Source organism: Sander vitreus, chromosome 21, assembly GCF_031162955.1.
Source record: "Sander vitreus isolate 19-12246 chromosome 21, sanVit1, whole genome shotgun sequence".
Lineage (NCBI taxonomy): Eukaryota > Metazoa > Chordata > Actinopteri > Perciformes > Percidae > Sander > Sander vitreus.
This window is the reverse complement of record NC_135875.1, coordinates 13300191-13311645: the sequence shown is the minus strand read 5'-3', so window position 1 is coordinate 13311645 and position 11455 is coordinate 13300191. Positions and strand designations below refer to the sequence as shown.

Below are 11455 nucleotides of genomic sequence, written 5' to 3'. Positions count from 1 at the left end.
TGTGTGTGTGTGTGTGTGTGTGTGTGTGTGTGTGTGTATGTGTGTGTCTGTTCTTACAGGTGCGTCAGTGAGATGAATTACCGTTTCCTCTGAATAATTAAGTGTATTGGTCTCTCTATTATTAAGTGTTATGTCACCAGAGGTTATGTGAATTACACACACACACACACACACACACACACACACACACACACACACACACACACACACACACACACACACACACACACTACAGGGTACATCTTTTGAACCGTTTAAATTTGTTTGTACAATTCTCCATCAAGTCAGAAGCAATCAGTTCCTGTCACAGAAACGCTGGACCCAATGTAAAACTGTCATCCAGATGACGAATGTATTTACAAATGGAATTCTATATTTTTTATTTCTTTAATTGACTTGTGAGTGTGTTTGTGTTTTACAGTTTGTCAGTTGATATTTAAAACCCAAATGCATGCTGGTGATGCGGTTTAATATCCACCATCAGAGCCAAACAGTCCAGTCCTTTTGTCTTCACCACTCTTCGTCTTCTTTCAGTGGCAGGTTAGTTTGGTAACACCAAGCCCACCTGTAAAACATACAGCCATTACCATGAATTACTGATGACTGGCAGCTATTAAACACATTGTTTAGCTCTAATGAGATCATTTCCAGCAGCCTCATTTTGTGGCTATAAAAGGAAATGTACATCATGAATCTGGGCACATAAAAACTGTTTTCCAAACAATGTTTATTTTTAGCTTTTCTGTGTGTTTTTGATAAGGTAGAAAATTCTACATTACATTCTAGAAATGTGAGTTTGTTTTCTAGGACTTTACCTTTACCCCCTCGATGCACTTAAAATGAACTGCTTGAATGGCCAATGATTAAATTTTTTCCAATATGTGTAAAAGCGGTTAAAGCTATATGTATGAGGACACATTAGAAGTTGTATTTGTATTTTTAAGAATTCCATTCTACTTTTATAAGAAACTAGATGATGAATTTAAAAAAAATTTCCAGCAGAAAGGAATAGCGTGGAAGACTTTGGGCTTTGAATACAGAGAATGACAGTAACGTGTCTTGGCAGGTGGACATATTACAGCATTCAGTACCTTGTCTGGGCTCATTTTAGGACACATCCAGTTGTACAGGTAGTAATGGAGGCTCTTGTCATTGATGCTGAACTTGAGCTTCTCCAGGAAACTCCTGTTATCCATCACTTCGAGAGCAGAGAAGACGTCAAAACCTTTCTGTCAGTCAGGGAAAAGAACATTTATTTTTGTTTTAATACACAGTAGACCAAATCTAAAAATTGACAAAAAACATTGATGCTAATAACCCTTTAAATTTAAATTCAAAATAACATTGACCATTTAACTGCACGCATGCAATTTGGAGGAAAAGGTTTAAAGTTGAACACCTTGTGCACTTCTTAAATGAATGGGACTTTTATTTTGACACACTCACGGATTTAGCGAGGACCAGTGTGTCCTCCATGAGGTCCACTGAGTCGGTGGCGGTACAGGCAACGTAAAGGAGATGAGCTTCTCTCAGTCCAGTGTGGACAGGGTGATTCAGCACCCTGGAGGAGACGCTGTAGAAACTCACCACGTCTGTCAGTGTGCCATCATTACCCTGTGTGTGAGGAGGGGACGTGAATCACTCATTAACTACTGCAGCATAATAGGAGTATTTTTGGTGAGAACAGCTTTTCCCTCTCCGAATAATTTAAAAATCAAAATTGACAAATTGTAATGTCAGACCTTCACAACATAGGTGTCAATCACATTCCCCCTTGGTAACAGCCAGTGCTCTATTTCCTGTAAAGACAACACGGGGCTGAGGTAAAACTTGCGGAGGTTTGCCTGCAGTAGTGAGTGTATCCCCACAACATCTTCTTTAGTCATAGGGCGCAGACCTGGTGTCTTTGTCACCTGGGAGAGAGAGGAGAGACGTTTCAGTAAGTGCTATGACTGTTACCACAAATGTCTGATAATTAAAAATCAGTATCTTTAATTATTTTGTGTACACCTTTTTTCCCAGTTTCCCATTTTGGTCAATGTCAATTTATTTATATAGCACATTTAAAATCAACTCAGATTGACCAAAGTGCTTTACAAGGTAAAATACAACAATAACCCAACCATTGAATACAGAGTATATCACAATAAAATAAACAAATAAAAGGTAATAATATCTTTCCTTAACTGGAAAGAAAGGCCAAAGAAAAAAAAATGTTTTTAACAGTGGTCAGTCAGTTAAAAACTCTGTGATGTCAGGCCAATGGCAGACTACAATGGCATTAATGGGTCTTTGCCTCTTGGTGGCAGCACAAACTAACCTCAGGCAGACGGTTGAATTTGAGAGCTCTCTGCAGGTTCATGTTCTGTCTCAGACCTGGGTAGCTCACCTCCGTCAGCTTTCGGGGATTCAGAAGGCGATGCCAGCACCTAAAGGATTTAGTGTGTTTATTCGGTAGGGACAGTAAAGATATAACGTTGCTTTGTAAGAGAAATACCTAAGATGAGATGTATTAGGTACATAACTAAAGCTAATTGCTCATTGTGACATACTTGTTTGGAAGAAATAGCATATGTACTGTACACTTAAAACAAAGAATGCATGTTTGGTAATTAGGGGAATAACCAGATAAAGAAGTATTTCTCCATAACATAAAATATTCAAGACTAAATAAAATATTACTAAAGTTACATTTTGGGATTAAAAACTCAGCTAATCTGCATCAACAGGACTGAGTGGGAGTGGTTTGAAAGGGTTTGATTGACAGTGACCTGGCAGCAAAGAAAGACGTGACATCACCTTTTTCCAAATGCTCTCTGCTGCTTCAAAGGAAGCAGCGATAAAAACAGAAGTCTGCCATGTGAAATTTCAAGTTGAAGTCAAAACCCACCCCTCCTATGAAAGAGTTTTTTTCAGGGCTTTAAAAGTGCTAATTGCCCTTAAAAACCAAGTGTGCGATAATCCTGTGCAGCAGCCACTACCTGCAGGAGCTCATTGGTGTGGGCAGCACTATGCCAGCTGTGTAGACAGCTTGGTGGAGGCCCTGCTGGTTGACCCGTCTGGTGAGCTCTCGGATCAGAACTGGAGTCATCCGCTTGAGGCGTAGCTTCTTATGAACACACAGGAACTTGACCTGTACCATCCGCTTCTCCCTGCAGGAAAACACGTTTTAAGCATTTGTTCTGAGACACTTGTGGATAAAATTGCCACAGTTTTGTTGGCAAGTGATCTGAATACTAATATTGCTCATCAGATTTCACACATATGCAGATGAGCCACTCACGTCTCATATATGTGGACATCTGCGGGAAGAGCAGCAACGAAGCCGACTAACTTGTTATTGGCGTCTACTCGCACACCACAGTTCCACTGGGCCAGCCAGTTGGGAGGTTGTAAAGCCCTAAAGAGGGAGAGAGCAACTGCGATATGACTCTGTGAATACATGCTGGAGTAGTTAAAAAAAACTCTAATACAATTTCCAATAAAAGAATTGAGCATGAGATGACTCAGCTGAATGAATACAGCAGCTTTCTTTAAGCTCAGGGCCAAAGACCTGTGCCAGTTCATGGAATGCTAATGTTAATTATTCATATCAAAGTAAATGTTATTATGTTTTGATAGAAGTGTTCCCTGAAGGTGGAGATACCATGTATGCAGATCACAGAGGAAAAAGGCAGTGGTAAAGAGATTAGAGTAGCCGGCTTGTAACTGATAACGGTGTGTTGGAGGGTTTGAGTGGGGAAAATGATTATGTCCTTTTTAGACGCCTTAATTCCTTTATTGCAACTCAGAGGCTAAGAAATGTTTTAGATGTACTGAGCACTTTTAAAGTGTATTAATGCAAGACAGAGCTGAAACAGCACTGCTCAATATTTACCAGATGAATAAAAGGTTTAAAAAGAAAGTTTGGCTGACATACATTCAAAATCTAGAAATCCAAAGTGACTAAATGCGCCTGCTTGAAGCTTACCATTGCAAATACTCCAGCGAGAACTCCAATCTGATAGTGTTGTCATCCTCTTCCACGTAGTTCTCATTGAGCAAAGTGCATAGCTCCTTCAACTGCATTGATACGTAGATGGAAAAATGTTGAATGTGCCTCGATGTGAGTCAATTTTACTTAAACTTCACACTAGAAAAGACTGTTCCTGTGCTCTGAAAGACCAGAATTTGACAGATGTTGGTTGCAGTTTCTAACAATGTACATACAGTAACTTGCAGTAAGAAACCTACCACTGTAGAGCTGCTCAGGTCCAGAGTGTCCCAAGAAAAACCTTGAGGTAGAGAGTAGGGTTCCTTACGGACACTGGCTTCACCCTCCACTATTGGGCCATGAGTCACAATGCTGTCCCCTGAGCACACAAGTATAAAGAAACACAAATAAGGTATACATAACTTCATTCTCAATATTGCAATTAAAGGGAATGATGTATGGACTTCCGGTAATGGCTTTTTAAAATGAATGCTCTGTAATGACAATGCTAAAATTGGATGATAGGGTTTCTTCTTCTTCTTCTTACTATTTTGTATAAAAGCACACATTAAAGTGGAATTGAACATTAAAGTCTGTGCAACTGAGAAGTCCATCGATACCTTTTTTTAAATGACTATATGTAACGTTCAGTTTGTCTTGATTTCAGCGCCCCCTTTGGACAAAAGCAATAGTGTTTTTACCAAACTTGCTGTCGTAAAGATCTAGGAGTTAGCGTTACGGGGAGGTCATATAGTTGCGATGAATGTTTTACTCAGACAGATAATAATTAATTTACAATAAGAGAATACGTTACAGATGCATCGTTGCATTTCAAGTTTTGCATACAGTTACTTAGCCTACTTTGGATGTATCGTGAGCTAAACCGGGTATCACTGTCAATGTGTCACGAGCCAAAGCATTAATAATTTGTTGTAGCAACCAACGTAATAAATGAGATTAATATAGTGCATTTCATGAAACCCAAGGATGCTTCACACAGGTACAGGGGGACAAGAGAAAAGAAAATAGTAATCCCAACACAAACACGGACTAAAAGGAACAAAACGTCCACGCTAAATGAAAGGGGGGCGTCATTTCATGTCGGCTTCTGACGTACAACCACATCACGCAATCTGAAGTTATTTTATGAATGAAATAGACATATTACATAGCTGAGGGCCAATTCGGGGACGTTTTTGAATCATTTACAATCCCGTATTTGTCTCCATCTGTTGAAAGTGTGACTCAGATTTTGCCAGTTGTCTTTCACTTTCCCTTTTAGCTTTTAGTTGTTCTTAGTTTAATTTCCTTCTTTTCTGTGATGGCCCTGCCCCAGTATCAGCCATAACTACAACAGATAACTTCTAAAATACAATTAGGCCTATATAAAGAAATCTCCCGCTACCTTCTACCTGCATACTCACTAAAACAGGCTTTTCCGGTGTTCAGCCGAGATCTGTGACCCTTCAGAATGTGTGCTCTGTAGCGCTGTCTACCTGCCATTAATCATTTTGTGACTTTGCGGGAAAAAATCGGACCCGGGCAAAGACATAGGCAAAATAGCATTCTTTTCACTGTTACACAGTTTCAGAAACATTTAAAAGTTACATAACAGTCACTTTAAATCAATTAAATTAGTGTGCAATATGGGCCGTGATCAGCAGTGGTATTAAAGGTATCCAGAGCAGTGTTTTGATGAGTGCCTCTCGTATTTTCATGTTCACCCCCGTTGCCATACACATGCACAACCAGGGGGAATGTGATAACACGTCTTCCCACAGATGTTAGTGGTAATGTGCTGTATAAGATAGCAATGTACCAATACAATGATAGAAGTAGCTTGAAAGTTGCTGTAAACATTGTCACTTTTAATAATCAAAGGAAGGATTTGCAATACTCTTGACTTTCTGCACAGTGAATAGTACATTTTTATACTTAATGGAACATTTTGGTAAATTTTGGTTATTCGCTTTCTGGCAGAGAGTTAATGAGAAGATTGGTACCACTCTCACATCTCTCTGTTAAATATAAGGTAACAGCCAGCAGCTGCAGGTTAGTGTAGCTTGGCATAAAGACTGGAAACAGCCTGGCTCTGTCCAAAGGTAACACAAGCCACCTACCAACACCTCAACACAGCTTGCTACATAACATGTTATGTCAAAAGAAAAAAGTATCAAAATGACAATTTGCTGTTATGTGTGCCGAACTATTCCTTTGCTGCAACCAGCAACTTCCTGAAGTCTCTGCTGGTTGCCTGGAAACTGCTCAGATCCAAGAAATAGTCCAGAACATAATCCCTCCTGACATTTTTACACTGTTAACTACTGAGCATTAGAGCTGCTGGTAGGTCGGTTTTTGTAAGTCGGGCTACCTGTTTCCAGTCTTTATGCTAAGCTACGCTAACCTGCTGATGGCTATAGCCTTTATGCAAGTGGTATCAATCATCTCATCTAATTCTCCTGCAGAAAGCGAATAAGCATTTCCCAAAATGTCAGACTTTTGCTTTAAGTATAGATTTCAACTAATGATTTTGTTTTTAGAGTATAGGAACAGGAATTGTTTCTTACCCAGTTTGGGGACAGGCTGTGTGTCCCAGAAATGGTACATGTGGTTTTTGGCTTGCTGCAGGGTCTTGGGCAGACTCCGGCCCAAGGAGAAGAGGTGGAGGGCTTTCTGGATCTCCTGCTGCTTCGTCTCAGGAAGGGAGTCCAACTAGAGAAGAACAAGGCAGGCAAGGACAAGTTACTATATAATCTTTTCCAGGAAGATTAAATGTTTGACCGTCAAACAGCAGCATAAGTCAGCTTGATCCCTACAGCCAAAACCGGTCATTTCAATAGACACATTTACCTGTTTCATGTGCGATATGCATACAGCACACCCTCAGGAAAGTTTATGAGTATTTACATTGTCACAAACTAATACCAGCACACATACATCACTGCATGTATGCACGCACAGAAAGACACAAACCATAGCAAATAGGTCCATGGGTCCCTCTGGTTTCCAGGCATCTTCCTTCTTTAGCTTCTTTTTTCTCCCTTTTAGACTCTCGACCTCTGTCAGTTTCTTATCACTGAAAGACATTTCCATGCAGACGTTCTTGTACAGTATATTGTGAGGGTGAATTTTACTGAATTCTTTTTTTACTCACTGAAGAAACAGAGATCTGAAAATACTGTCGTACTTACAGCAAGTTTGAATCACTCATTGTGAACAAGTGCGAGTCCTTGAAGCTGAGGGTGAATCGGGGTGTTTTCTAACACATTGGTGGTTTTTCATTTCTTATCTTGGCGAGCAGCGAGGGGAGGAGAGTGACCGCCTCAGTCACCCAACCCAATCCCACCCAGTGTATAGATAACTGAGAACAATACCAACAATTAAATATAACTTTTCACAGTCTGCACATGTCAGACAGCTGCTGGGTGGAGCACTGCAGCAGATTAAAGCTTATAGAAGCTTGATCCAGGCAGCAGATTTAATTGGTTGAAGTTGTCTGTTCCCATATAGCTTATTCTTGCATTTAAAAGTCAGCCTTGTTTTACCCAGCAGAGAAACATTGGCTTAAAAAGTATTTTAATGAAATGATTAGTGATTAAAACATTTTGTTGGTTCCTTTCCAGCTGCAATATGCAATAACATATATTTTCCATATTTGAGCTTTTTGATGATAAATATCTATTTAAGCATTTCTCTGAAATGGCTTCTCACCAGAACAATACTTTAGAGTACTAAACAGCCTTTAATAAACAACACAACATTCTTTCAGTAAACATTATAAAATAATATTTATTGGTTTTATTTATTCCCAACTTATAGTTTTATTCACTACTGGATAAGAAGATGTGTTTGATATCAGCACATATTCACTTACAACTAATTTGAATTTGAGAGAGAGCGTTCTTTATTTATATAAAAAAAGTTCTTTGCCTAATTTGAACATGTAAAAAAAAAAAAAAGAATATATATATATATATATATATATATATATATATATAATTAAAATGACAGATAAATAAGGACATGTACTTCTCAGCACAATCTACCAAAATTATTATAAGTAATTCAAATAAGAAATTCCCATGTTCAAAAAGGAGTGGGAAGAAGTTCATAAAACTTTTCTGGTCCCACCCCCTTTCTCTATTTTTATCCTTTAGTTAAATACAAAACAATTCAACACAATTCTTCTTTGCATACACGTACACCGTATATCTACCTACCGACAGCTCACATATATCCATGCATACACAGGCACAGATGCATACATACAGACACTTTTTTTTCTTTTTTTTTTTTTCCTCTCTTTCTTTTCCATCTATGTTCTTCGTTTCCGTCTAGCTATAGTAAATCAAATAATAACACATCCATACTAGACTTAGTATATAGGTCCAGGAAGCACTTGTACTTTTTAGAGGAAAAGTACATTTCTAAGCAGTTCTAAGAACTACTCTCCCCCAAAATCTTTTTTTCCGTTTGCATTCCCACTGGCCAAGTGGCCATAGGGACTGGTAGAAGGGGTAAGGGAGTGACGCAAGCACGGCAACGGTCTTTATAGCATCATCACTAGACCTTAGCGCCACATACAACAACAACAAAGCAGCATGGAGGAGGCCGTACATGGCCAGCAGTGCCTGCACCTCCGCATCAGTCCACTTTTCCGAGTTCCGCATTCCGTCCATTCTCGTAGTAATTCACGCAATGTTTTGCTCAACACAGACGGGGCTTTATTATACTCGGAACAGACCCCGCTTCTGCCTGCTGCGCTGTGGACGTGTGTGTGTGTGTGCGTGTGACTGTGTGTATGTGTGTGACGGTCGGCGAGCCGCAGGACACGCTTGTGGAGTTTAACTCCGAAAAGACAGTTAACCACAGGTTCCCGTTAATCTTATGATGGACATGTGTTGTGATATTTAAACAAACGAACCGTCAACGGCGAAATAAAAGCCTCTTATTTACGAGAGCGGTCTGAGAGACCTCCAGCTTACAGCGAGGTGTCTGAGCATGACTGGCTGAGCGACGAGCTAGAGGCTGGGGCAGGTGCTTGCTGGCTGTCGCCTCACTTCATGGAGCATCTCAACTCCGAAAACTTTGAAGCAAATTGTCAATTCGGCATAAATTTTCGCAAGACTGCCTATATTCGAAATCTAAACAGTTAATTTCTTGCCTAAAACGTTGTCAGAAGTGAATTTAATGATGAATAAGACAGTGAAAATTGTTAAAAATGTCCCATTGTTGGTTGTTGCTCTGTCTGCAAGTTCCGAGTTGGCAGTGGGCGTGACTTATAAGTTTGACCAATCAAGTACACCTAGGAAAAGGGAAAAGACCCTGCTCTGAAGTGGGAGCTAAAAAACTACGCTACTGCGGCCAGAGGAACTTAAAAATGCCCAAATTTTTCCTGTCGGAACACGACGAAAAAAGTGTTCTAGGAACGTTTAGTTCTAAGAACTGCAAAAATGCCTCCAGTCGGAAAGCCCCTAATACTATCACCTCGAGTCCTTTTCAATATATTCATTTTAAATAGTCTCTTGAAATTGCTCATTGTTGTACATGATTTCATCTTTTCACTGCAGCTGTTCCATACATTAACTCCCTGGGTAATGATGCAGTGATATTTAGCATTTGTTCTTATATGTTTCTTTTGAAATACAGACGTTCCTCTTAAGTTATGCTTGCTCTCTCTCATTTGAAACAACCCTTGGATACTGTTCGATAGCTGTTGATTATTTACTTTGTACATAATTTGTGCAGTTTTAAAGTCAACAAAATCTCTGAATTTTAGTGCTTTTAATTTGATAAAAAGTGGATTAGTTGATGCTCTATAAGTGGTTTTATTTACAAGTCTTAAGGCTCTCTTTTGAAGAATAAAAATAGGTTCAATGTTCATTTTGTAAGTGTTTCCCCACACTTCCAAACAGTAAGTAATGTATGGCAGTATGAAGGAACAATACAATGTATACAATGAGCATTGATTTAATAGGTAATTGGTTTTACACAGTATGGCAATTGATTTGGATATTTTATCCTTAATATAGTGTATTATTACTCCCAGAAATTTAAGTTCTTTTACTTTTCTATTTCAATGTCATTTATCATAAGTTTTTTGTGTAAAGTTATTGCACGATTACCAAAAATTATAAATTTTGTTTAACTTAAGTTCAGTTTTAGCTTATTTGCATCAAACCAACTTTTCATCTTTTTTAATTTATTTTCCACTGTATCCAAGAGTTGTTCCAAATTTTCCCCAGAACAGATTAAATTAGTGTCATCAGCAAATAAAATGGTTTTCAATTTTTTTTACACCTGCCATACATTATTTATATACAGTTAAAGTTAAACAGCAATGGTCCCAACACTGACCCCTGGGAACCCCACAGGTGATTTTCTTTAACTTTGATTTATGGTTTTGCAGTTCAACATATTGTTGTCGATTATGTAAGTAGCTATTTAACCAAGAAAGTGCAGTCCCCCTAATTCCATATTTGTATAATTTCATGATCAATAAATTGTGGTCTACTGTATCAAATGCCTTCTTAAGATTCAAGAATAACCCCACTGCATTTTGTTTTGTTCTATTGCTGTTGTTATTTCTTCTACAAATTGAATAAGTGCATGTGAAGTTGTCCTATTAGCCCTGAAACCATATTGCTGATCACACAGTATATTATGTTTAGTAATGAAGTTATCGAGCCTTGTAGAGAATATTTTTTCTAATATTTTTGAGAATTGGGAGAGCAGTGAAACAGGTCTGCAGTTTGAAAGTGTATATTTTTCACCAGCCTTGTATATTGGTATCACCTTTGCCAATTTCATTTTATCTGGAAAGACTCCAGTTTTCAGAGATTGATTACATACATACGTTAGAGGTTTAACAACACAACCAATAATACTTTTGACCATAAACATGTCAATGCCATTCCAGTCTGTGGACTTTTTTCATCAGTTCCCTTAATAAACATAGATTCATTCATATTTTCATTCTTGCTTAGCACATCATTTATACTGCCAGTCTTTGCAAACTCCTCAGCTAAACCTGGACCAACTGCAACAAAAAAATCATTAAATTCATTTGCAGCCAAGGTCATATCCTTAACCTCAGTTTTGTTTTTAGTCAAAAAAGTAACCCTAATAGGTTTTTTAGACCTAACGCGCTTTGTGTTGCGCTTGCCGCAGGTTTCAGGGCACATCTACAGAGTTCTGCGCAACCAGTTCTGCATCTGGTCTTTGGTCTGAAAAACCCTTAAATGTTGAAGTTGTTTACCAAATTAAAACACAGAAAAGGCAGAGAGTTATGTATTTCTTTCCTCTTTATTAAAGAGAATGGTAGTCTAAATTGCTTTTGGGGAGAGCAGGTAAGGGTCTTTTAACTTCTTCTCATCCTAGATTTAGTTTAATTTTTTTACATTACAGTTATTGTAAAAAATGAATACAAATGAAATTGTTTTTATTTTTTATTATAAAAAAACAACAACAACAAAAAAGGCA

General features: G+C 38.4%; 1 protein-coding gene across 2 annotated transcripts; it reads right to left on the bottom strand.

Moving 5' to 3' along the window:
- Positions 1-326: 326 nt before the first annotated feature.
- LOC144536155 (glycylpeptide N-tetradecanoyltransferase 2-like) lies at positions 327-7246 on the bottom strand. 2 transcript variants are annotated; one of them, XM_078279127.1, is made up of 12 exons: positions 7165-7246; positions 6947-7049; positions 6541-6685; positions 4234-4352; positions 3971-4062; positions 3284-3400; positions 2982-3152; positions 2321-2429; positions 1743-1913; positions 1447-1614; positions 1092-1229; positions 327-565 (listed from the first exon to the last, which is right to left on the bottom strand). In XM_078279127.1, exons 1-12 carry the CDS (start codon positions 7182-7184, stop codon positions 542-544), a joined length of 1377 nt encoding a protein of 458 aa, XP_078135253.1. In that variant the 5' UTR covers positions 7185-7246; the 3' UTR covers positions 327-541. The 2 variants fall into 2 exon arrangements, with proteins under 2 accessions (XP_078135253.1, XP_078135254.1); XM_078279128.1 differs by lacking the exon at positions 7165-7246 and having other exon boundaries at positions 6947-7066.
- Positions 7247-11455: the final 4209 nt, after the last annotated feature.

Excerpts from the sequence above, each read along its gene's own strand:
- LOC144536155 (XM_078279127.1), bottom strand. The coding sequence starts at position 7,184 with ATGAGTGATTCAAACTTGCT. Across the intron at positions 6,686-6,946 it reads CCATGGACCTATTTGCTATG|TTGGACTCCCTTCCTGAGAC; the intron begins GTTTGTGTCTTT and ends GTTCTTCTCTAG. Across the intron at positions 566-1,091 it reads CTAAAATGAGCCCAGACAAG|GTGGGCTTGGTGTTACCAAA; the intron begins GTACTGAATGCT and ends TATGTTTTACAG.